Consider the following 21,651-nt stretch of genomic DNA (forward strand, 5'->3'; position numbering starts at 1 on the left):
TTGCCAATTATGTTGCCGCTGCCCGCGTCATACTCGATGCACGACGTGATTGACATTTCATCTAATGTCAAGCAGCAGAGTTTTTCTTCTGCCGTAAAATGAGACACCTTACTGCCAAGAGATTGAAAAATGTCATCGATTAACCCGGAATCAAAATTTATATTTTCCATTTTACGCTGTAGCGTGCGAATTGATGGCAAAGGCTGGTGCTGTCGACGAAGAAGGCTGTAGCCACCAGATCCACATGCAAAACGGATCTGTAGTGCTTTTTTGATCGTCACATTGCTCCAAGCGGTTCCTCGCGTAGATCCGCGCGCCAGGACGTGCAACTGATCATTAGAGAACATCGCTCTTAGGCTTGATTTCATAAGAACGCTTCGGCGATGCAAATTTCTTTTCTCCTTTTTCACTTTGGATAGCTCCTTCTTGAGCTGAGACACCTGCTGACGCAGTTCATCGCCGCAGTCTACGGCGTCGTCAGCAGAAATGTCTGCAACGGCTCCCTCTTGGTCGCCATCACTTTCGTCAGTAAGTTGTCTCTCGTCTTGAACTACAAAAAGACGCTGAAACTGAAAACAAGCGTACATCCGCATTTATGGCGGCTAAGCCCAATACTTTTTTCTTCAGGTGAACAGTAAGTGTGTTCCAGTGGCGGTGCTGAACTTGGAATGACATCGTCCGCCGGAGTCGGAGAACTACAACGCTTTCGCGGAGCTTTGCGGCGCGGTCGAATTGCTCGATGGGGAAAAACAGTGGGAACGGCTGTTCTTTTTAGTTTTCTCTCTCCGCTGCGACAAATCTCAAACGCGGAATCCTCAAAATGCGCCTAAAAGCATTCTTACGCATGCTGCTATATCGCTTGGAATCGTACCTGACACAAAAACGATCCTGTCTCGCTCGGAACCCACCTGGCCCGTCCCACTTTTGCCACCCAAATCGCCCGTCTCGAACGATCTCTTGGAAATCGGAACATCTTGAAGCCTTTTTCACTCCTGTTGCTACACCCCCAAGCGGCACAACACGGCATATCTACTCGCAAACTGATGATATCGACGAATGCTATTCCCGTATCCCGCTCGGGTGGACACAAAATGGCGCCCAGTGGCTCACGTGAGTCACGTGATAAATCCAGTTGGCGCAGCTCTCTTTTATAGGGCTCTGAGCGCAGGAGTATCGTGACGTCAAAACAAAGGCCTAATTAAAGTTTTAGTTTGCTCGCAAACTTTATCTAGCGTAACTTACGTAAGTGAGATTAGTCGTCTCGCCCACAGCCGTCAGTGATCCGACGTCGGACTCGTTGCAACGAAGATTGATTCTCACCATACGCCCGTCTTTTCCTCCGATCATATTGTACGTCAATCCGGTTTCAGATTGTGCGAAATAGGCTCCGTCAATCTGGCTGCAGGAAAATGTGAATTTCCGATCTGGAACGTCACGGATTTGACAAACCTGTGCATTTAATTGGTTTATTGATAAATGGCAAGTACCGGATGGCCTACCGTGCTATCGTTGCAGTATTGCGAAGAAAAATCGGAGCAGAGACTAACGTCGTAGAAGTATTTTCCATCGAATATCTTTTGAAAACTGCTCAGAGACTGCATTAAAGGCTTTGTCTGAGCTATGGCTTCTTGGTTTGCGCTTACAGTGGAGTGCCATTGCCGGCGAGTGGAGTTAAATCAACCCTGTAGCCGTTGTCGTATTGGCAGAAACAGGTATTCAAAAGACGGCATTCGCCTTCGGGTTGGCTCTCCACAACGTTCCTTGAAAGTGTCACAACGACGAAGAAAACGCTGAAGAGACCTTGAAGACAAAGGAGCCTTGCCATCGCGTGTGTTCAGAGAGGGATCAGACGGTCACAAGACTTGTTGTGTGTGTGTCACAAGATTTGTGTGCGTCACAAGACTTTGTTGTGTGTGTCACAAGACGTGTGTCACAAGACTTGTGCGTACACGTGCAACACCTCGGAGCCACCATTATCCGGTCGTCCCAGTGGCTGAAATATCGGACAAGGAAAAACAGAATGCAGCGATTCAGAATCCGATTCGGAACAGCTTGCCCTTTCCGTCGGCTTGGCACACAAATCCAAAACGACCAATCAATTGTCTCTGGCGACTAGCTGTTCCGGGCCCCGTCCTTTGCAATCGCGAGACTCGTTTCTTCTTCGATCTTCTCGATAGTAAACTAAAATTACCGGCGACGCATACAGCGTCAAAGCGAACACTATTGTTCGCGAGTCGTCGTCGTATCCACGGCAACAGCGGAAGTCGATCGAAGAGATCGTCGATCCGGTCGTTTTTCGTGCAGCTAGAAGGCGCGATGTTGATTCTCTCGCTCGCTATTTCGTCACCGGCTGCTCCTCGTACAGCTCCGCGCCTTTCGGCATCATCTGGCGTTTCCCGTCGGCTCGCTGTGCGTCGACTGCGCGCATCGTACACGGTCGCTCTCTTTACACAGTCTTGCGAAGTTCCTCTACCAAACTATGAAAGCAGCATTTCCAACCAGGGCACAAAATCTGAGGCACAGATCCCCAGGGACCAAAGTAGCGCGCGTTAACTAGACGAGAGTGGGCTAAAAAGTCAATTTCCACGAGAAAAACTGCCCGAAAGCGTTCACGAAGCGAAGGGACTTTCGAAAGCGCGAGAACGGTCACGCCGATCTAAAGGGCAAGCGTGCTAAAACGTCTCGCGACGAAGGTTTGCTTTCAGATGACATCATGTCGTCGTTTGGGTCCGTTTGTTGATTCATTTGATGTGTTCTGCTAACAGAGCATAGCGAGAAAGCTGCAAGGATTTAACAGGAAAGCAAAAAGGCAGTTGATCTGGGGCGCCCAGACTAGCCACTGTCTAGATTCGAACATATCCAGTCATTGCATCGACTTATCGATCTCATTCCTGTCTCGACTCTCTCAGGTGCAAAGATTCCGCCGTCATGTCCTCGAGTACCAAAGTGAAGAGATCGTCGTCGTTTTTCCGAAGACGATCGAAAGGGACGACGTCGCGGCGGCGGCGGCGGCGGTGCCGTCAAAACTACGACGACGACAATGTCCAATCAATCGCGACGACGTTCAAAAAAAGTTCGCTCCCAGACGGACGTGTCGCGTCGCCGTCAGTCCGCCGTTCCAGACATTCAGCCTGAACGACGACGACGTCACAAATCATATGACGCCGACGACGAGGAAGCGACGACGGGCCGACTCAGAGTGGCGTTCACGCGCGAATCGCGACGCTATTCAGATAGCGAAAGCGATCGATACGAAAGTTGCGATGACGACGACGACGACGACGAATACGTGAGTGAGAGCGACTACGGACAGTCGATTAGCGACGATGACGACGCTATTGATAACGATTGGTCGCCGTGGATAACGTTGGCGAAACGAACGAATAATGCGCTTGCCGCCGGCGGCGTCGTCGCCGTAACGCCGACTACGAATTCCGCTCAGGGTAACGCCATGACTGAAACGAAAAAACCCGTCGTCGGCGAAGTGAAAAGGTCAAAGAAAGGCGGCTTCTTTCGTCGCCTTTTTGGCGGCGATAAAAAGGAAAAGGACGTTGGGAATAAAAAAGGGGGCCCGGGATGGGACGATCGGCGGACGACGGCCGCAGAGGTTTCCGTCGCCGCCCAAGCGAAAGGCACCGGAAATCGATCCCGAGTCGCGTCGGAAAGCGATCGAGGTTCACGTGAGCGGCACCCGACACGAGGTCGTCTGCCGAGAAGAAGAAGAGGAGAGTCAACAAGATCAAGAACGCGAGATCTCGAAGTTGTACGGCAATAAGCGTGTCGCCGTTGTCGTGGAAGCGTCGCAAGACGATTTGGACGAGATTTTAGATTCCATGTCGACATCGACGGTCGTCAGTAAGACGTCGTCGCGAATGATGTCGTCGAAAAGTCAGTCGCCGTCGCCGTCGAACGAACGATCCGGACGTCCCGTGATCGTACGGGTATATAATTCGAAAAATCGACGTCCAGCGCTGGCGACGGCGAAGTTTCGCCTCTCGCTCCCCGCCGCGCTTTCCGGGCCCTGATCCCGCTCTCGTGACGTCGTTCAAATACGTTCACGGAGGTAGCTGTCCGATGACGAGCACCTACGTCAGCGATCGTAGTCACGTGGGTAAAAAACTGGACTTCACCATATTGGCGGCGGCATAACGCCGGCTCTTTTGAAAAAACTCTGCGCCGACAGTAAGGAGATCGACGTGCAGCGAAGTCCGTCGCCTCAGTCGCGAGGGCGTGGCGATTCTAGCGGAACCGGAAGCGTGGAAACGATAATTGCCAATCCGAAATATTTAAAGCGGAGGCGCAGCGAATTGACGTCGCTCGACGGTTTTTCCGACATACCGATCTATGAGTGCCGTCACGAGGCGCTCGTCGAAGAGAACGGAGTCGAAAGTCGTCGTCGCTACGGACAACGCGATGCGGGCAGCGAACGCGACGAGACGCGCTACGGCGATCACGAGGACCCTGACGTCGTCGTCGTCGACGACAACGACGAACGTCGTCGTTCGTTGATGTTGCGACAGCGAAATTTGAAGTCGCTCGTTGTCGGCGACGATAAGCCGACCACGAGAGGAGCGGGGCCGCCTGCGACGATGTCGACGAAAATCGTCATTGAGGATTTCGATAACGACGAAGGTAAAGCCGTTCAAACGTCCACGTAGATTAAGTCGCAGGTGACGATCGCTTGACGGCATCGCGTCGCGCGATCGTCGCCGCCGCCGTACGACGACGGGAAAATTATTGTCTCTACGACCGATTCTGGTTACCGTTCGGGCGACGTCAAATCGCCGCCGAGCGGCCGGGGAGGAAAAGCATCGACGGACGTCATCGTTCCTAATTCTTACCGCGTGCGCACATCGTCTATTTTGATTTAGATTACTAAGCCCCACCGCTTTTCTGCCCGTAAATGACCTCTTTTCTTTGTAGTCCAAGATTTAGTTTACGATTTACGAGAACGGTTCATATTGTCGGAAATCCGGTCGCGTGAAACTGCGGACGAGCACGCGCACAGCGTTCGCGGTCACTCGTGATTCGCGCAACGCCATCCATTGTTCGCGAATCTGTCTCCCCGATTGCGTTCTAGGCAGCGTCCAGCGAAACGCGTCGACGTTTACAGGTGAAACCGCGTTGGGCGAAGCCCTCGACCACTTCATTAGCGCACGAGTTTCGATTACTCGCGTGCCGTTCGTCGTAAAAACGATCTCGATCATCTCGTTAGTCGAATCCGTAGAAGAGAGGCGTGGGGTGACGTGGAACAACGTCGCGCGGTTGTGTACACGCCAGAACCAACACCACTCCCACATTTCTGCATTCGCCGAAACGCACGCGCGTCGTCTCCAATTAGAGATATAGAATCAGTCGTACGGGCTTGAGTCGAAACCTTATATGTGCAAGTCTCTTTCCGGGGAGCGCAATTAATGAAGCCCCGCGTTGTAAATTAGAATTAGAAGGGCGTGGATTTGTGGGGCGAAGTTCGGAGAATCGTTTACGAAGACCGGTTCCGAGAAGTCGATTTGAAAGAGGGGGGCGGGCTGTACGGTGTTAGAGGGGCCGCATAAAAGCGACGTATTGCGAGCTGTTCGTGCAACAGTTTTCCCCCCTCCTTCCACCAGACGATGATTGCAAGAGCCGTATTTCTGCTGCTGATGCTGCTCGGCATTTTTGCCGGCGTCGATGCGAAAAAGAAGGGAAGGTGCGTTCTAGCTCTCATCATTAATTGCACGACCGAGGTACTTAACTTAGCACCTTCTTTGCAGCTTCCTGCGTTGCTGGCGCGTCAGAAAAGTTGCAACGGCCGGCTTATTGGGCAGGTGAGTAGCAACGACTCTAGGTAGAGGAATCAATGACGTTTTTTTCCTGCCTCAGTTCAAGTTGCTTCTACTACGTCAGGAGCAGCCCCGTCAAATGGGGAAACCTCACCAAGTGGCCTCTTTCGAACGTCTACCAAGAATTCAATTCCGCTGATTTGTAAGAGAGAAGCCATAGAATATCTGTGTAGACCAAAAGACTGAGAAATGTTTTTCCATTTCCAGATTTGGTTCAAAGGTTCCTCACAATGTATGGTGCACGTGGAGATTTGACCTTAAGGAAAACCACAACGCCCTAGTCGGCTGCACCTCTTTGCATCTTGATGTGAAGGAGGACGACTGCAACTTGGGCTACTGCCATCCGTGCACGTCTCCGTATACCAATAGTCGCGATTTCATGCGCGTTGTTCTTGCAAAGAATAGCAAATGCCGCGGATCCGATAGAAACGGTCGAAGTTCCTGCACTCGTTGTTACTACAATCGTTTGCATTGGCAATGCGGCGAATGCACGCTCAGGGAGAATCGGTGCGCCCATCTCGGTCAGGAGTCGTGCGATTCTAATCACGTGTTTTGCGGGAAATCCGACAAAGGCGTCCAGGTTAAAGTACGTTATTGTGAAACTCGCAAAGGAGTCGTCGAGGTTGATTTCGTTGCCGACGAAACGCGTCGTACGAAGATGTTCCGATGCTCGTTTGTTGACCTCAACGAAGTTTGTCTTTGGAGACCCGTTTGTACGTTTGATTTTAAATTTTCACTTTCTTTAATTTTTTTCTGCAGATCAGGAGGAGCTCTTGGACTACTTGCAGGATTGCAAGAACGAGTCGAAATCAGATTTTAGCGTGGTTGATTGCGATTTAGTGAAAAATTCAAAGCCCGTTTCTCCGTGGGATTTTCATGACGGTGACGAGGAAGAGAAACATCTTGCCACCGAAACCTTGACAACTATCGCTCCTGTCACTCCACCGGGCCCAAATCCAAGTCATCCTTCTTTTACTGAATTTCCTCCAAAAGTCACCGAGACTACGTCCAATGAAGGAACAGAATAGAAGGCGAGAAAGGAGGAGAGGAGAGAGAAGTGGAATAAAGTGCAAAGAACGAATTTTTTCGTCACAACCTTTATCCGCTTTGCATGATTGCTCAAAACACGTTCACATTCCCCCGCCACTTCTGAGCCAGTTTTCGTTGAAACGACGCCAAAACATGCGGCGGACCGCATTCTCAATCACTTCAACCGGTTGGTGCATCCTGCATGAATTGCAATGGGATGGGCGGGGTGTAGGAGAGACTTCAGAGAAATCGTTTACCATTAGAAAAGTAACCGCAAGAGACTGATACTTCCCGATTATCAGTAAGTCGTCGCCGTCGTCGTCGTCGTTGTTTGTGGACAAATATGGTTTCTATAGATTTCGACGTTCGATTGTGCAAGAGACGAAAGTTCAGTCGAGGTCAGAGTTTACCCTAGCATTTGCTTACGAAAATTAACATCATATTTTGATAAGGAAGAGCTTCGGCTTCTTCCGCCACTCCCAGTCAATGTGTTTCCAGCCGGAAGGGTGGCCGGTGCAATGCGGATCTCTGGGCAACGCGGTTCTTTTTCAGCGAACTTCCAGTTCTCGAAAAAGCGCAGGTCAGCAATTATATGCCTATGTTGTTGTTATGATCTCTTCTCCTTGTCTGCTTTGCTTCCACCGCCGGCTCCCACACACGTGACAAGCTCATATGCCAAGAATAATAAGTCGCCGGTACACTTCTCGGAATACGAAAGCCATTAATGGAGCCGACCACCAGAGTTGTACGGGTGGAGCCCGTATAACGGCGGAGGGAGGCTCTCTCAAACGTGATCTTAGGGCCGGAAGTGTCTGTCTGTATGTACGTCTGTTCGGTACAGTATTGTGACGTCACATAGGAAAACCCTTACTTTGTAAAGCGCATGCGCGAAATGGGGCCCAAAACGGTGACCCGAAAAAGGCGATTTACGGTGCGAATAAAGCGTTTTTTCTTTCATAAACAGAAGAAATGCTTAGAAACCCCTGTAACAAATTGTTCGGTGGTATTTTCCTTTTTATAAATGCGCTGAGAAGGCGAAACGACGGTTTTGATTGTCACACTCTGACGTCACAATCAAAAGTATCCACTTATGTACAGTATGTGGGTGGGTATGTACGCGAGTACGGGTAACAAAAAAAATGACCCGTACAAATACAGAGCACATTATCAAATGGGCTTATCAAATACAGTGTACGTCAGAAAAGCGCCCAATTAGGAAAACATGCTTGCAAGTATTTACGGTGTGTAGGTAGGCTGAGATGTAGTACGTACAGTGTAGCTAACGGCTGTAGTCACTGACCACAACATAAAAAATTATGACGTCACACTATGTTATGCACTCGCGTACGGTAAGCGGTGGGAGGCTCTGCATGATGGCAACACGGTGAACACCGGGCCATCATCCTCTAGTCTTACGGCCGGAAGTGTCTGTCTGTCTGTCTGTATGTATGTCTGTTCGTCACGCTCGGTATTGTGACGTAACATAAAAACCCGTTTTTTCGTACAGCGCATGCGCGACATAGGGCTCGAAACGGTGACCCGAAAAAGGCGATTTACGGCGCGAAAAAAGCGTTTTTTCTATGATAAACGAAAAAATGCTTAGAAAACCCTGTTACAAATTGATCTGTGGTATTTTCTGTTTTATAAATGCGCTGAGAAATCGAAACGAGAGTTTTGATTGTCGCGCTCTGACGTCACAATCAAAAGTATCCACTCATGTACAGTTTGTACGTGGGTATGTATTGCGTGTACGGGTAACAGGAAACATGACCCGTACACATGAATATGTCTTCAAATTCAGAGCAAATTATGAAATACAATACGTCAGAAAATCGCCTAATTAGAAAAACATCGCAATTATGTAGGTATGTACAGTATGTAGGTAGGACTGAGCTGTAGGGGCTAAGGGCAGTGATAACTACGAGAATATGTGGCAACATAAAATTTATGACGTCACACTATGTAATGCACTCGCGCACGGTAAGCGGTGGGAGGCTCTGCATGATGGCAACACGGTGAACACCGGGCCATCATTCTCTAGTCTCACAAAGTTTTCTTCAACTGCTCTTGTGTTAGGAATAAAAACCCGCAAGATCCGGTTTACACGACACATTTGAACGTAGACTACTGTAGCACGATACTTCAATTCTGTGATAAGCTCTCTACGCAAAAGCTTGAAAAGCATCTTGAGAAGGTTTGTACTAGGAAAGCCACAGTAGATTCACCGCATTGGATTCACGACGATAGAACCAGTGTAGCGCACGTTATGTCAGAGAGGCTCTAAAAAGACGGCTCTATTCAATCGAACGCTGCCGCTCGGAGCTATTAGCTCTCGAATGTAGGATCAGACTACGTCTATATTTTTGTTTAACGGTAGCAGCTCATTGCTCAGGGCGTCCGTCAGCGCGCACTTGGAACGAACAGAGGAGGCGACGAGAAACGAGGTGAAGGAGTAGCGCGATCGTTTACTCATTGTTTCAAAAAAAGCACACAGGTAGCGGTGAAATCGACTATCGTAGCCATTAGGCAGGAATCTCCAACAGTCAAATCGCTCACACTGTCCATACCAGACAAAGAATTCCGATTCAAAGCAGGACAATGGTTCTACAGGAGAAAAAATTTCCAGAATTAATAATATTTCATTTTCCTCAGGGTCGATTTTTTTCATACCGAGTTTATCGGTCGTTGGGGGATTTTCCATCACGTCGACTCCAGCCCATTTGGCTCGTCGCAGAACGATCGACTTGGCCGTCAAAGCGAGCGATCATCCGCCGGCCGCTTGGATTCATCGCGAGGCAAAGGTTGGTAGTCACGTGACCGTTCAAGTCGGCTGCGATTTCTATTAGCCTCGCGTAGCCAGGCCCTTCTCCCTGATCTCCCGTATAAACACGGGAGGGGAGAAGGGCCTTGTACTTCTAAGGTGCGAAAAGGTCACGTGGGACCCCCCTTTGGGGGCAGCGGTCAGTCATGTGCTTCTTTAAATACTTGTCTTAACACCAAGGTAGTATCGCTCTCGTGCACTCGTGCTTAGGTCTCGTGGCTCTCGTGCTTCTCTTCGCTAGCGCACTTCGCTTGCAGGACCGCGTCTTTCAAAATAGAGCCGCCACTGACAACCTTGGCTTGCGACGTTCTACGGAACGACTTTCAGCTCTCGGACTTTCGTCCGGGGCAGTTAGATGCCATCCTGAGCATAGCGAGGGGGGAAGACGTGGTAGTTCGTTTTGGAACGAATGGTGGAAAATCCCTTTGCTACCAGCTTCCACCTCGCTTACTTGGAAAGTCTTCCTGCGCTGTTATAGTTAGTCCTCTTAGCGCCCTGATGAGAGAACAGGTACAGACGCCAAGTGATGATCAACGACAGATACAACTTTGTAAAAACCAGGTTCCATGGTTGGTCGAGTGCGCTAGCGAAGAGAAGCACGAGAGCCAAGTCCCTGCACGAGAGCCATGGTCCTGCACGAGACCTAAGCACGAGTGCACGAGAGCGATACTACCTTGGTGTTAAGACAAGTATTTAAAGAAGCACATGACTGACCGCTGCCCCCAAAGGGGGGTCCCACGTGACCTTTTCGCACCTTAGAAGTACCAGGCCCTTCTCCCCTCCCGTGTTTATACGGGAGATCAGAGAGAAGGGCCTGGCTACGCGAGGCTAGATTTCTATTTCGACGACGATAAGATTGACTGTGTGTCGACGTTGTCGAATTTTCTTTTTGTCGCCGGCGGAATTGGAATCACGCCTCTCCATTCGATCATTAGACACGCGATCGATTTGAAAAACGGTGGAAGCGACGACGCGGGGAAAATTGAGGCTCCTCTATAGCGCAAAGACTTTGGACGAGATGATATTCGAGAAGTCTCTGAGGGAGCTGAAAGAAAGAGAATTTCTTCGATGCCGCTTTGTGCTTGACTGGATCCCATCAAGCTCATATGCATCATCGAGATGTGCACAGTGAGTGATTTCTAATGGGGGTTGGCGGTGAGAGCGTTTCTTGTTTTCTCTCAGTTGGTAGAATCACGAAGGATCTTCTCAAGATCTTTACTCTGGGCATGAGCCCGAGTGAGATTATTGCCTATGTCTGCGGCCCTCCTGCAATGACGGACGACGCATGCTCGAGCGCATGGGCGTGAAAGACGATCGACTGTGGTATGAGAAATGGCGGTGAGAAGCAGGATGCCGTTATCGTGAATAACGTGGAAATTAACAGGTAAAGTCAGCGACCCGCTTTAATTAATTAAATAAAATTAGGGCAATTGTAAATGAGAGAGCGGAAATATTCGCGCGCTAACCAAGGTAGTGGTATGCAATACATGTAGTTGTATTATACGACCCGACGCAGCTACTACAAAAAACAACGAAAATTACCAGCAAAGCCAGCTAAAGGCACACCGGTTGTAAAACAGACAGCATCACAGCTTTTCATTTGGAGATTGCTCCGGAGGCAGATGAGCGCAGGAGTATCGTGACGTCAAAACAAAGGCCTAATTAAAGTTTTAGTTTGCTCGCAAACTTTATCTAGCGTAACTTACGTAAGTGAGATTAGTCGTCTCGCCCACAGCCGTCAGTGATCCGACGTCGGACTCGTTGCAACGAAGATTGATTCTCACCATACGCCCGTCTTTTCCTCCGATCATATTGTACGTCAATCCGGTTTCAGATTGTGTGAAATAGGCTCCGTCAATCTGGCTGCAGGAAAATGTGAATTTCCGATCTGGGACGTCACGGATTTGACAAACCTGTACATTTAATTGGTTTATTGATAAATGGCAAGTACCAGATGGCTTACCGTGCTATCGCTGCAGTATTGGGAAGAAAAATCGGAGCAGAGACTAACGTCGTAGAAGTATTTTCCATCGAATATCTTTTGAAAGCTGCTCACAGACTGCATTAATTAAAGGCTTTGTCTGAGCTATGGCTTCTTGGTTTGCGCTTACAGTGGAGTGCCATTGCCGGCGAGTGGAGTTAAATCAACCCTGTAGCCGTTGTCGTACTGGCAAAAACAGGTATTCAAAAGACGGCATTCGCCTTCTGGTTGGCTCTCCACAACGTTCCTTGAAAGCGTCACAACGACGAAGAAAACGCTGAAGAGACCTTGAAGACAAAGGAGCCTTGCCATTTCGTGTGTTCAGAGAGGGATAAGACGGTCACAAGACTTGTTTTGTGTGTGTCACAAGATTTGTGTGCGTCACAAGATTTGTGTGCGTCACAAGACTTTGTTGTGTGTGTCACAAGACGTGTATCACAAGACTTGTGTGTACACGTGCAACACCTCGGACCATTATCCGGTCGTCCCAGTGCCTGAAATATCGGACAAGGAAAAACAGAATGCAGCGATTCAGAATCCGATTCGGAACTTTCCGTAGGCTTGGCACACAAATCCAAAACGACCAATCAAGTCTCTGGCGACTGTTCCGCGGGCCCCGTCCTTTGCAATCGCGAGACTCGTTTCTTCTTCGATCTTCTCGAAATTAACGGCGACGTATATAGCGTCAAAGCGAACACGATTGTTCGCGAGTCGTAGTCGTATCCACGGCAACAGCGGAAGTCCATCGAAGAGATCGTCGATCCGGCCGTTTTTCATGCAGCTAGAAGGCGCGATGTTGATTCTCTAACTCGCTATTTCGTCACCGGCTGCTCCTCGTACAGCTCCGCGCCTTCGGCATCATCTAGCGTTTCCCGTCGGCTCGCTGTGCGTCGACTGCGCGCGTCGTACACGGTCGCTCTCTTTACACAGTCTTGCTTCTACCAAACTATGAAAGTAGCATTTCCAACCAGGGCACAAAATCCGAGGCACAGAGAGCAGCAAAAAACAGGTAGCGCGCGTTAACTAGACGAGAGTGGCTAAAAAGTCAATTTCCACGAGAAAAACTGCGCGAAAGCGTTCACGAAGCGAAATGACTTTCGAAAGCGCGAGAACGGTCACGCCGATCTAAAGGGCAAGCGTGCTACAACGTCTCGCGACGAAGGTTTGCTTTCATGTCGTCGTTTGGGTCCGTACGTATTTGTTGATTCATTTGATGTGTTCTGCTAACAGAGCATAGCGAGAAAGCTGCAAGGATCTAACAGGGAAGAGAAAAGGCAGTTGATCCAGACTAGCCACTGTCTAGATTCGAACATACCGTATCCAGTCATTGCATCGACTTATCGATCTCATTCCTGTCTCGACTCTCTCAGGTGCAAAGATTCCGCCGTCATGTCCTCGAGTACCAAAGTGAAGAGATCGTCGTCGTTTTTCCGAAGGCGATCGAAAGGGACGACGTCGCGGCGGCGGCGGCGGCGGTGCCGTCAAAACGACGACGACGACAATGTCCAATCAATCGCGACGACGTTCAAAAAAAGTTCGCTCCCAGACGGACGTGTCGCGTCGCCGTCAGTCCGCCGTTCCAGACACTCAGCCCAAACGACGACGACGTCACAAATCATATGACGCCGACGACGAGGAAGCGACGACGGGCCGACTTAGAGTGACGTTCACGCGCGAATCGCGACGCTATATTCAGATAGCGAAAGCGATCGATACGAAAGTTGCGACGACGACGACGACGACGAATACGTGAGTGAGAGCGACTACGGACAGTCGAGTAGCGACGATGACGTCGCTATTGATAACGATTGGTCGCCGTGGATAACGTTGGCGAAACGATCGAATAATGCGCTTGCCGCCGGCGGCGTCGTCGCGGTAACGCCGACGACGAATTCCACTCAGGGTAACGCCGTGACTGAAACGAAAAAACCCGTCGTCGGCGAAGTGAAAAGGTCAAAGAAAGGCGGCTTCTTTCGTCGCCTTTTTGGCGGCGATAAAAAGGAAAAAAGGATGTTGGGAATAAAAAAAGGGGGCCGGGATGGGACGATCGGCGGACGACGGCCGCAGAGGTTTCCGTCGCCGCCCAAGCGAAAGGCACCGGAAATCGATCCCGAGACGCGTCGGAAAGCGATCGAGGTTCACGTGAGCGGCACCCGACACGACACGAGGTTGTCTGCCGAGAAGAAGAAGAGGAGAGTCAACAAGATCAAGAACGCGAGATCTCGAAGTTGGACGGCAATAAGCGTGTCGCCGTTGTCGTGGAAGCGTCGCGAGACGATTTGGACGAGATTTTAGATTCCATGTCAACGTCGACGGTCGTCGAAAAGTCAGTCGCCGTCGCCGTCGCCGTCGAACGAACGATCCGGACGTCCCGTGATCGTACGGGTATGTAATTCGAAAAAATCGACGTCCAGCGCCGGCGGCGGCGGCGAAGTTTCGCCTCTCGCTCCCGCGCCGCGCATTCCGGGCCCCGATCCCGCTCTCGTGACGTCGTTCAAATACGTTCCCGGAGGTAGTTGTCCGATGACGAGCACCTACGTCAGCGATCGTAGTCATGTGGGTAAAAAACTGGACTTCAGCATATCGCCGGCTCTTTTGATAAAACTCTGCGCCGACAGTAAGGAGATCGACGTGCAGCGAAGTCCGTCGCCTCAGTCGCGAGGGCGTGGCGATTCTAGCGGAACCGGAAGCGTGGAAACGATAATTGCCAATCCGAAATATTTAAAGCGGACGCGCAGCGATTTGACGTCGCTCGACGGTTTTTCCGACATACCGATCTACGAGTGCCGTCACGAGGCGCTCGTCGAAGAGAACGGAGTCGAAAGTCGTCGTCGCTACGGACAACGCGATGCGGGCAGCGAACGCGACGAGACGCGCGACGGCGATGACGAGGACCCCGACGTCGTCGTCGTCGATGACAACGACGAACGTCGTCGTTCGTTGATGTTGCGACAGCGAAATTTGAAGTCGCTCGTATCGTCGCTGACGACGAGAGGAGCGGGGCCGCCTGCGACGATGTCGACGATAATCGTCATCGAGGATTCGATAACGACGAAGCTAAAGCCGTTCAAACGTCCACGTGGATTAAATCGCAGGCGACGATCGCTCGACGGCATCGCGTCGCGCGATCGTCGTCGCCGCCGTACGACGACGGGAAAACTATTGTCTCTACGACCGATTCTGGTTACTGTTCGGGCGACGTCAAATCGCCGCCGAGCGGCCGGGGAGGAAAAGCATCGACGGACGTCATCGTTCCTAATTCTTACCGCGTGCGCGCATCGTCTATTTTGATTTAGATTACTAAGCCCCACCGCTTTTCTGCCCTCTTTTCTTTGTAGTCCAAGATTTAGTTTACGATTTACGAGAACTGTTCATATTGTCGGAAATCCGGTCGCGCGAAAAAAACTGCGGACGAGCACGCGCACAGCGTTCGCGGTCACTCGTAATTCGCGCAACGTCATCAATTGTTCGCGAATCTGTCTCCCCGATTGCGTTCTACGCAGCGTCCAGCGAAACGCGTCGACGTTTACAGGTGAAACCGCGTTGCGCGAAGCCCTCGATCACTTCGTTAGCGCACGAGTTTCGTGCCGTTCGTCGTAAAAACGATCTCGATCATCTCGTTAGTCGAATCCGTAGAAGAGAGGCGTGGGGTGACGTGGAACAACGTCGCGCGGTTGTGTACACGCCAGAACAAACACCACTCCCACATTTCTGCATTCGCCGAAACGCACGCGCGTCGTTTCCAATTAGAGATAGAATCGTACGGGCTTGAGTCGAAACCTTATATGTGCAAGTCTCTTTCCGGGGTGCGCAATTAATGAAGCCCCGCGTTGTAAATTAGAATTAGAAGGGCGTGGATTTGTGGAGCGAAGTTCGGTTCCGAAAAGTCGATTTGAAAGAGGGGGGGGGGGGGGGGGGCGGGCTGCACGGTGTTAGAGGGGCCGCATAAAAGCGACGTATTGCGAGCTGTTCGTGCAACAGTTTTCCCCCCCTCCTTCCACCAGACGATGATTGCAAGAGCCGTATTTCTGCTGCTGATGCTGCTCGGCATTTTTGCCGGCGTCGATGCGAAAAAGAAGGGAAGGTGCGTTCTAGCTCTCATCATTAATTGCACGACCGAGGTACTTAACTTAGCACCTTCTTTGCAGCTTCCTGCGTTGCTGGCGCGTCAGAAAAGTTGCAACGGCCGGCTTATTGGGCAGGTGAGTAGCAACGACTCTAGGTAGAGGAATCAATGACGTTTTTTTCCTGCCTCAGTTCAACTTGCTTCTACTACGACAAGGGTAGCCCCGTCAAATGGGGAAACCTCACCAAGTGGCCTCTTTCGAACGTCTACCAAGAATTCAATTCCGCTGATTTGTAAGAGAGAAGCCATAGAATATCTGTGTAGACCAAAAGACTGAGAAATGTTTTTCCATTTCCAGATTTGGTTCAAAGGTTCCTCACAATGTATGGTGCACGTGGAGATTTGACCTTAGGGAAAACCACAACGCCCTAGTCGGCTGCACCTCTTTGCATCTTGATGTGAAGAAGGACGACTGCTACTTGGGCCACTGCCATCCGTGCATTTCTCCGTTTACCAATAGTCGCGATTTCATGCGCGTTGTTCTTGCAAGGAGGAGCAAATGCCGCGTATCCGATAGAAACGGTCGAAATTCCTGCACTCGTTGTTGCTACAATCGTTTGCATTGGCAATGCGGCGAATGCACGCTCGGGGAGAATCGGTGCGCCTATCTCAGTCAGTCGTCGTGCGATTCTAATTACGTGTTTTGCGGGAAATCCGACAAAGGCGTCCAGGTGGAAGTTCGTTACTGCGAAACTCGCGGAGTCGTTAAGGTTGATTTCTTTGCCGATGAAGCGCGTCGTACGAAGATGTTCCGATGCTCGTTTGTTGACCTCAACGAAGTTTGTCTTTGGGGAAGGGCAAGGGGACTCATTGGTGCGTTTGATTTTAAATTTTCTCTTTCTTTAATTTTTTTCTGCAGATCCACCCGAGGAGGAGCTCTTGGACTACTTGCAGGATTGCAAGAACGAGTCGAAATCAAATTTTAGCGTGGTTGATTGCGATTTAGTGAAAAATTCAAAGCCCGTTCCTCCATGGGATTTTCATGACGATGACGAGGAAGAGAAACATCTTGCCACCGAAACCTTGACAACTATCGTTCCTGTCACTCCACCGGGCCCAAATCCAAGTCATCCTTCTTTTACTGAATTTCCTCCAAAAGTCACCGAGACTACGTCCGATGAAGGAACAGAATTAGAAGGCGAGAAAGGAGGAGAGGAGAGAGAAGTAGAATAAACTGCAAAGAACGAATTTTTTCGTCACAACCTTTATCCGCTTTGCATGATTGCTCAAAACACGTTCACATTCCCCGCCACTTCTGAGCCAGTTTTCGTTGAAACGACGCCAAAACATGCGGCGGACCAATGGGATGGGCGGGGTGTAGGAGAGACTTCAGAGAAATCGTTTACCATTAGAAAAGTAACCGCAAGAGACTGATACTTCCCGATTATCAGTAAGTCGTCGCCGTCGTCGTCGTCGTTGTTTGTGGACAAATATGGTTTCTATAGATTTCGACGACGTCCGATTGTGCGAAAGTTCAGTCGAGGTCAGAGTTTACCCTAGCATTTGCTTACGAAAATTAACATCCTATTTTGATAAGGAAGAGCTTCGGCTTCTTCCGCCACTCCCAGTCAATGTGTTTCCAGCCGGAAGGGTGGCCGGTGCAATGCGGATCTCTGGGCAACGCGGTTCTTTTTCAGCGAACTTCCAGTTTTCGAAAAAGCGCAGGTCAGCAATTATATGCCTATGTTGTTGTTATGATATCTTCTCCTTGTCTGCTTTGCTTCCACCGCCGGCTCCCACACACGTGACAAGCTCATATGCCAAGAATAATAAGTCGCCGGTACACTTCTCGGAATACGATAATCTCACAAAAGTTTTCTTCAACGTCGTTAGTTGTGTTAGGAATAAAAACCTGCAAGATCCGGTTTACACGACACATTTGAACGTAGACTACCACGATACTTCAATTCTGTGATAAGCTCTCTACGCAAAAGCTTGAAAAGCATCTTGAGAAGGTTTGTACTAGGAAAGCCACAGTAGATTCACCGCATTGGATCACGGATCCGTGATTGGATTCACGACGATTGGACCAGTGTAGCGCACGTTATGTCAGAGAGGCTCTAAGAAGACGGCTCTATTCAATCGAACGCTGCGGCTCGGAGCTATTAGCTCTCGAATGTAGGATCAGACTACGTCTATATTTTTGTTTAACGGTAGCAGCTCGTTGCTCAGGGCGTCCGTCAGCACGCACTTGGAACGAACAGAGGAGGCGACGAGAAACGAGGTGAAGGAGCAGCGCGATCGTTTACTCATTGTTTCAAAAAAGCACACAGGTAGCGGTGAAATCGACTATCGTAGCCATTAGGCAGGAATCTCCAACAGTCAAATCGCTCACACTGTCCATACCAGACAAAGAATTCCGATTCAAAGCAGGACAATGGTTCTAGAGGAGAAAAAATTTCCAGAATTAATAATATTTCATTTTCCTCAGGGTCGATTTTTTCATACCGGGTTTATCGGTCGTTGGGGGATTTTCCATCACGTCGACTCCAGCCCATTTGGCTCGTCGCAGAACGATCGACTTGGCCGTCAAAGCGAGCGATCATCCGCCGGCCGCTTGGATTCATCGCGAGGCAAAGGTTGGTAGTCACGTGACCGTTCGAGTCGGCGGCGATTTCTATTTCGACGACGATAAGATCGACTGCGTGTCGAATTTTCTGTTTGTCGCCGGCGGAATTGGAATCACGCCTCTCCATTCGATCATGAGACACGCCATCGATTTGAAAAATGGTGGATGCGGCAACGCGGGAAAATTGAGGCTGCTCTATAGCGCAAAGACTTTGGACGAGATGATATTCGAGAAGTCTCTGAGGGAACTGAAAGAAAGAGAATTGCTTCGATACCGCTTGTGCTTGACTGGATCCCATCAAGCTCATATGCGTCATCAAGATGTGCACAGTGAGTGATTTCTAATGGGTTGGTGGTGAGAACGTTTCTTCTTTTCTCTCAGTTGGTAGAATCACAGAAGATCTTCTCAAGAACTTCACTCTGGGCATGAGCCCGAGTGAGATTATTGCCTATGTCTGCGGCCCTCCTGCAATGACAGACGACGTGTGCTCCATGCTCAAGCGCATGGGTGTGAAAGGTGATCAATTGCGTTATGAGAAATGGTGGTGAGAAGCAGGATCCTGCTGAAGATTGTAAGGTAACCCGCTTTAATTAAATACTCTGTATCACGTGACGCGTTCAATGAGATCTGCGTCCTCAATCCGACGCATCCATTCTCCTCCACTTCAAGCGAAGTATTTCTTCTGCGTCCACGTCCGCCTAAAGTTTTGGACTGCTGTGCTTTGCAAGCGACTTGTGCGCGTGACCTTGTCGCCTTCTGCAATCCGAGCCCCATACGTTGTCTGACTGAACGTGGGAATCATCTTCCTGCTTTTCCGACGAAGCTTCGTTATCTCTGTCATAAGACAGAAATGACGTCTTACTCACTTTACCTGCGTGGCGATTGCAAACGCCCTGTCGGATAAATAATTTTAAAGAAATCATCACGGTTGAAAGCAACACAAAAACGAACGAGCAAATTTTATCAAGACCGATATCAAAGGTACATCGGGCTCAAAGTAAAGCAAATGCACCGTCTCTATGATCATAGTCAGGAGAAGAAATCATCGGACAACAAAATGCCTTTTTTGCCGTCACGTCAAACCACGAAAATTCGTGGCTATAGCCGATGAAATAGATCCTTTTTTCAAAGCCGATGACGCTCACTGGCCATGAGCAAATACAGCTACTATCGACCACAGCAACGGTAGACCAACTTTCGGCTGCCAAATCAAACGTTGAAAATGAACATTCATCTTTGCCTTCCTTCGCTCTTGCGAATTGATAAATGACGTTGTCTAAAATTATTGCATTATCGCCGACCGAAGCGACAATCTGCGGCTGAAGCCAACAGCCGGACACGGGATCATATTTGAGAATAGCCGAATCACCAAGCACGTAAACCAGTCCATCTGCGTGAAAAACGTCCCTTACACGAACATCTCTGTTCAGTGGGCTAATCGCTGTCCACGCATTCACGTTGGGATCGTAGCACTCAGCCGCCGTCGAATCACTATTGCATCCCAACGCGTAAAGTTTCCCTGTGTGTTCGACATACCTTTTAGCTGTACCGGCTCGACCGTTTATCATAGGCGCCACGTCATTAAGCCAGCGCTCTTGTGCGAAGTCGTAGCGTTCCACGCTCTTGTTCGTACCTACCAATCGATAGTCTTCGTGTCCACCAAGAGCATAAAGGCTCCCAAACGCGTTTACGACTCCTGCCTTGAAGCGACTAGCATTCAATGAAGGAAAGATCCACCAATCCTTCCGCACGGGATCGTACCGTTCGACAGAACTGCCATTGTAGAAATTTTCTTCATTACCAATGTATTTTCCACCACCAACGGCAAGAATGTTGGGGAGTTTGCCTACACGATGCGAAGTCGGCTCACCCAACCTGTCTGTCGCCTTAAAACAGCTCGAATCAAGCAATGAAATGCCAGCATTTGAGACCAGGTTCTTGAGAGTATCTGGCGATGTCAAATTCAGTCGAATCGACTTTCTCAGTACGTCTACTTGACCTAAACGATCGCTTTCGTCGTGTTTGATCCACTTGGCAATTAGTTCCACTACTTGAGTTTCTGAATCGACAGTAAGTTCGTCCATGGCTAAAATGCGAGCCAAGTGATCCGCTTCTAGGCATAGAAATTCCGCATCGCTTTCAGACAATTCCACGATATTAGACGCAACGCAACGATCGGCGACTTCGCTCAATTTGGAGCAGTCATATTGATGAGCAAAACGAGACAAGTTGAGGCAGTTGGATGACGTCACTAACTCAATCAAAACGTCTGCGCAAAACTCGACTACTTCAGTAAACTGAAGTAGATGAGCAGCTGAAAATAGCGATTCCACATTTGATTTATCGACGTGCACTTGTCCTGTGTAAGCGTAGTCGACAAGGGTACGAAGGGCTCCTGCATCGACGTCCAAAACTCGGACAGTCGAACAATTGCTTTCCTGCATGCCGAGGGTGAACATTGCCCGAAAATAGGAACTAGCGGCTGCAAGAACGATTCGATGAGCCGAAATGCGAACGCTTACGCTCGTGTTTGTTGTTAGAACGACGTCGCACAAGTCGACCGTTGAGCTGCGCAGAGCGTTCATCTGCTCTAGCATCTTTTCTCCGTACCGAAAGGACGTCCTTTTACCGCTAGCAATCGTCTTCTTCCAATTCTGATCCGCGAACGCTTCGTCTCCCATTCCGTACCTGTTGAGGGACCGCGTGTTTGTCCGGGACGTTGAGTGATGTATGACTAAGCGTCCGCACTAACTTTGGCACCATGATAAAACTTACCTGAGTCTAAACCAAAAGAACTGTCGCAAGAGATTGACTCTAGAAAAACTCTTTGGTTATAATATTTTTCAGATTAATTAAAGAATTCAGATTTCAGATTTATTTACCTACCGGTGGCTTCAACCACTACGTTGATATCTACCAGGTACCGTGCCAGGAACGTATTGTCAAACCACTGAAATCCTTCATTATTCCGAAAGCCTGTATATAGAGTCTACCTACGACTGCGAGTGCTAAATGTGTTTACTCTGAAACTCAAAGTAGTCAACCTCAGTAAAAGTACTTTCACTTAACGCACGTTAGAAATGAATTTTTTTCAGCTGCTTGGTTTTTTCTGTCTCATTTTTCTGCCAAGATCTTTATTTGCAACGTCATTTACAAATTTGAAGAACTATTAAAGAGGAAAGAGACAGAATAATTAATTGACCATTGACAACGAAAAGTTCGTATAATTAAAAGATGATTGACTTACGTTATGAGAAATGGTTGTGAGAAGCGGGATCACGTTATCGTGACGTCAGCGGCACG

General features: G+C 49.4%; 4 protein-coding genes and 3 long non-coding RNA genes across 7 annotated transcripts; 4 read left to right on the plus strand and 3 right to left on the minus strand.

Moving 5' to 3' along the window:
• Positions 1-1,160: 1,160 nt before the first annotated feature.
• LOC136197872 (uncharacterized) lies at positions 1,161-1,845 on the minus strand. Its single transcript, XR_010672611.1, has 4 exons — positions 1,644-1,845; positions 1,500-1,584; positions 1,243-1,449; positions 1,161-1,194 (listed from the first exon to the last, which is right to left on the minus strand). It is a non-coding gene; the product is annotated as an uncharacterized lncRNA (long non-coding RNA).
• Positions 1,846-5,097: 3,252 nt separating this feature from the next.
• LOC136197863 (uncharacterized) lies at positions 5,098-6,968 on the plus strand. The gene is made up of 6 exons (XM_065987725.1): positions 5,098-5,113; positions 5,588-5,689; positions 5,754-5,807; positions 5,863-5,964; positions 6,030-6,535; positions 6,582-6,968. Exons 2-6 carry the CDS (start codon positions 5,613-5,615, stop codon positions 6,848-6,850), a joined length of 1,008 nt encoding a protein of 335 aa, XP_065843797.1. The 5' UTR covers positions 5,098-5,113; positions 5,588-5,612; the 3' UTR covers positions 6,851-6,968.
• A 2,375-nt stretch (positions 6,969-9,343) lies between these two features.
• On the plus strand, positions 9,344-10,793 carry LOC136197880 (uncharacterized). The gene is made up of 3 exons (XR_010672622.1): positions 9,344-9,452; positions 9,504-9,652; positions 10,528-10,793. It is a non-coding gene; the product is annotated as an uncharacterized lncRNA (long non-coding RNA).
• Positions 10,794-11,146: 353 nt separating this feature from the next.
• On the minus strand, positions 11,147-12,062 carry LOC136197876 (uncharacterized). Its single transcript, XR_010672615.1, has 4 exons — positions 11,784-12,062; positions 11,636-11,720; positions 11,379-11,585; positions 11,147-11,330 (listed from the first exon to the last, which is right to left on the minus strand). It is a non-coding gene; the product is annotated as an uncharacterized lncRNA (long non-coding RNA).
• Positions 12,063-15,093: 3,031 nt separating this feature from the next.
• On the plus strand, positions 15,094-17,031 carry LOC136197860 (uncharacterized). The gene is made up of 6 exons (XM_065987723.1): positions 15,094-15,185; positions 15,635-15,737; positions 15,802-15,855; positions 15,911-16,012; positions 16,078-16,592; positions 16,639-17,031. Exons 2-6 carry the CDS (start codon positions 15,661-15,663, stop codon positions 16,950-16,952), a joined length of 1,062 nt encoding a protein of 353 aa, XP_065843795.1. The 5' UTR covers positions 15,094-15,185; positions 15,635-15,660; the 3' UTR covers positions 16,953-17,031.
• A 180-nt stretch (positions 17,032-17,211) lies between these two features.
• Positions 17,212-18,960, plus strand: LOC136198144 (oxidoreductase NAD-binding domain-containing protein 1-like). Its single transcript, XM_065988058.1, has 6 exons — positions 17,212-17,262; positions 17,818-17,897; positions 17,940-18,003; positions 18,053-18,159; positions 18,211-18,677; positions 18,730-18,960. Exons 1-6 carry the CDS (start codon positions 17,212-17,214, stop codon positions 18,894-18,896), a joined length of 936 nt encoding a protein of 311 aa, XP_065844130.1. The 3' UTR covers positions 18,897-18,960.
• An 86-nt stretch (positions 18,961-19,046) lies between these two features.
• On the minus strand, positions 19,047-21,029 carry LOC136198145 (kelch-like protein 20). The gene is made up of 2 exons (XM_065988060.1): positions 19,544-21,029; positions 19,047-19,219 (listed from the first exon to the last, which is right to left on the minus strand). Exons 1-2 carry the CDS (start codon positions 21,027-21,029, stop codon positions 19,047-19,049), a joined length of 1,659 nt encoding a protein of 552 aa, XP_065844132.1.
• Positions 21,030-21,651: the final 622 nt, after the last annotated feature.

Source organism: Oscarella lobularis, chromosome 18 (assembly GCF_947507565.1).
Source record: "Oscarella lobularis chromosome 18, ooOscLobu1.1, whole genome shotgun sequence".
Classification (NCBI taxonomy): Eukaryota; Metazoa; Porifera; class Homoscleromorpha; order Homosclerophorida; family Oscarellidae; genus Oscarella; species Oscarella lobularis.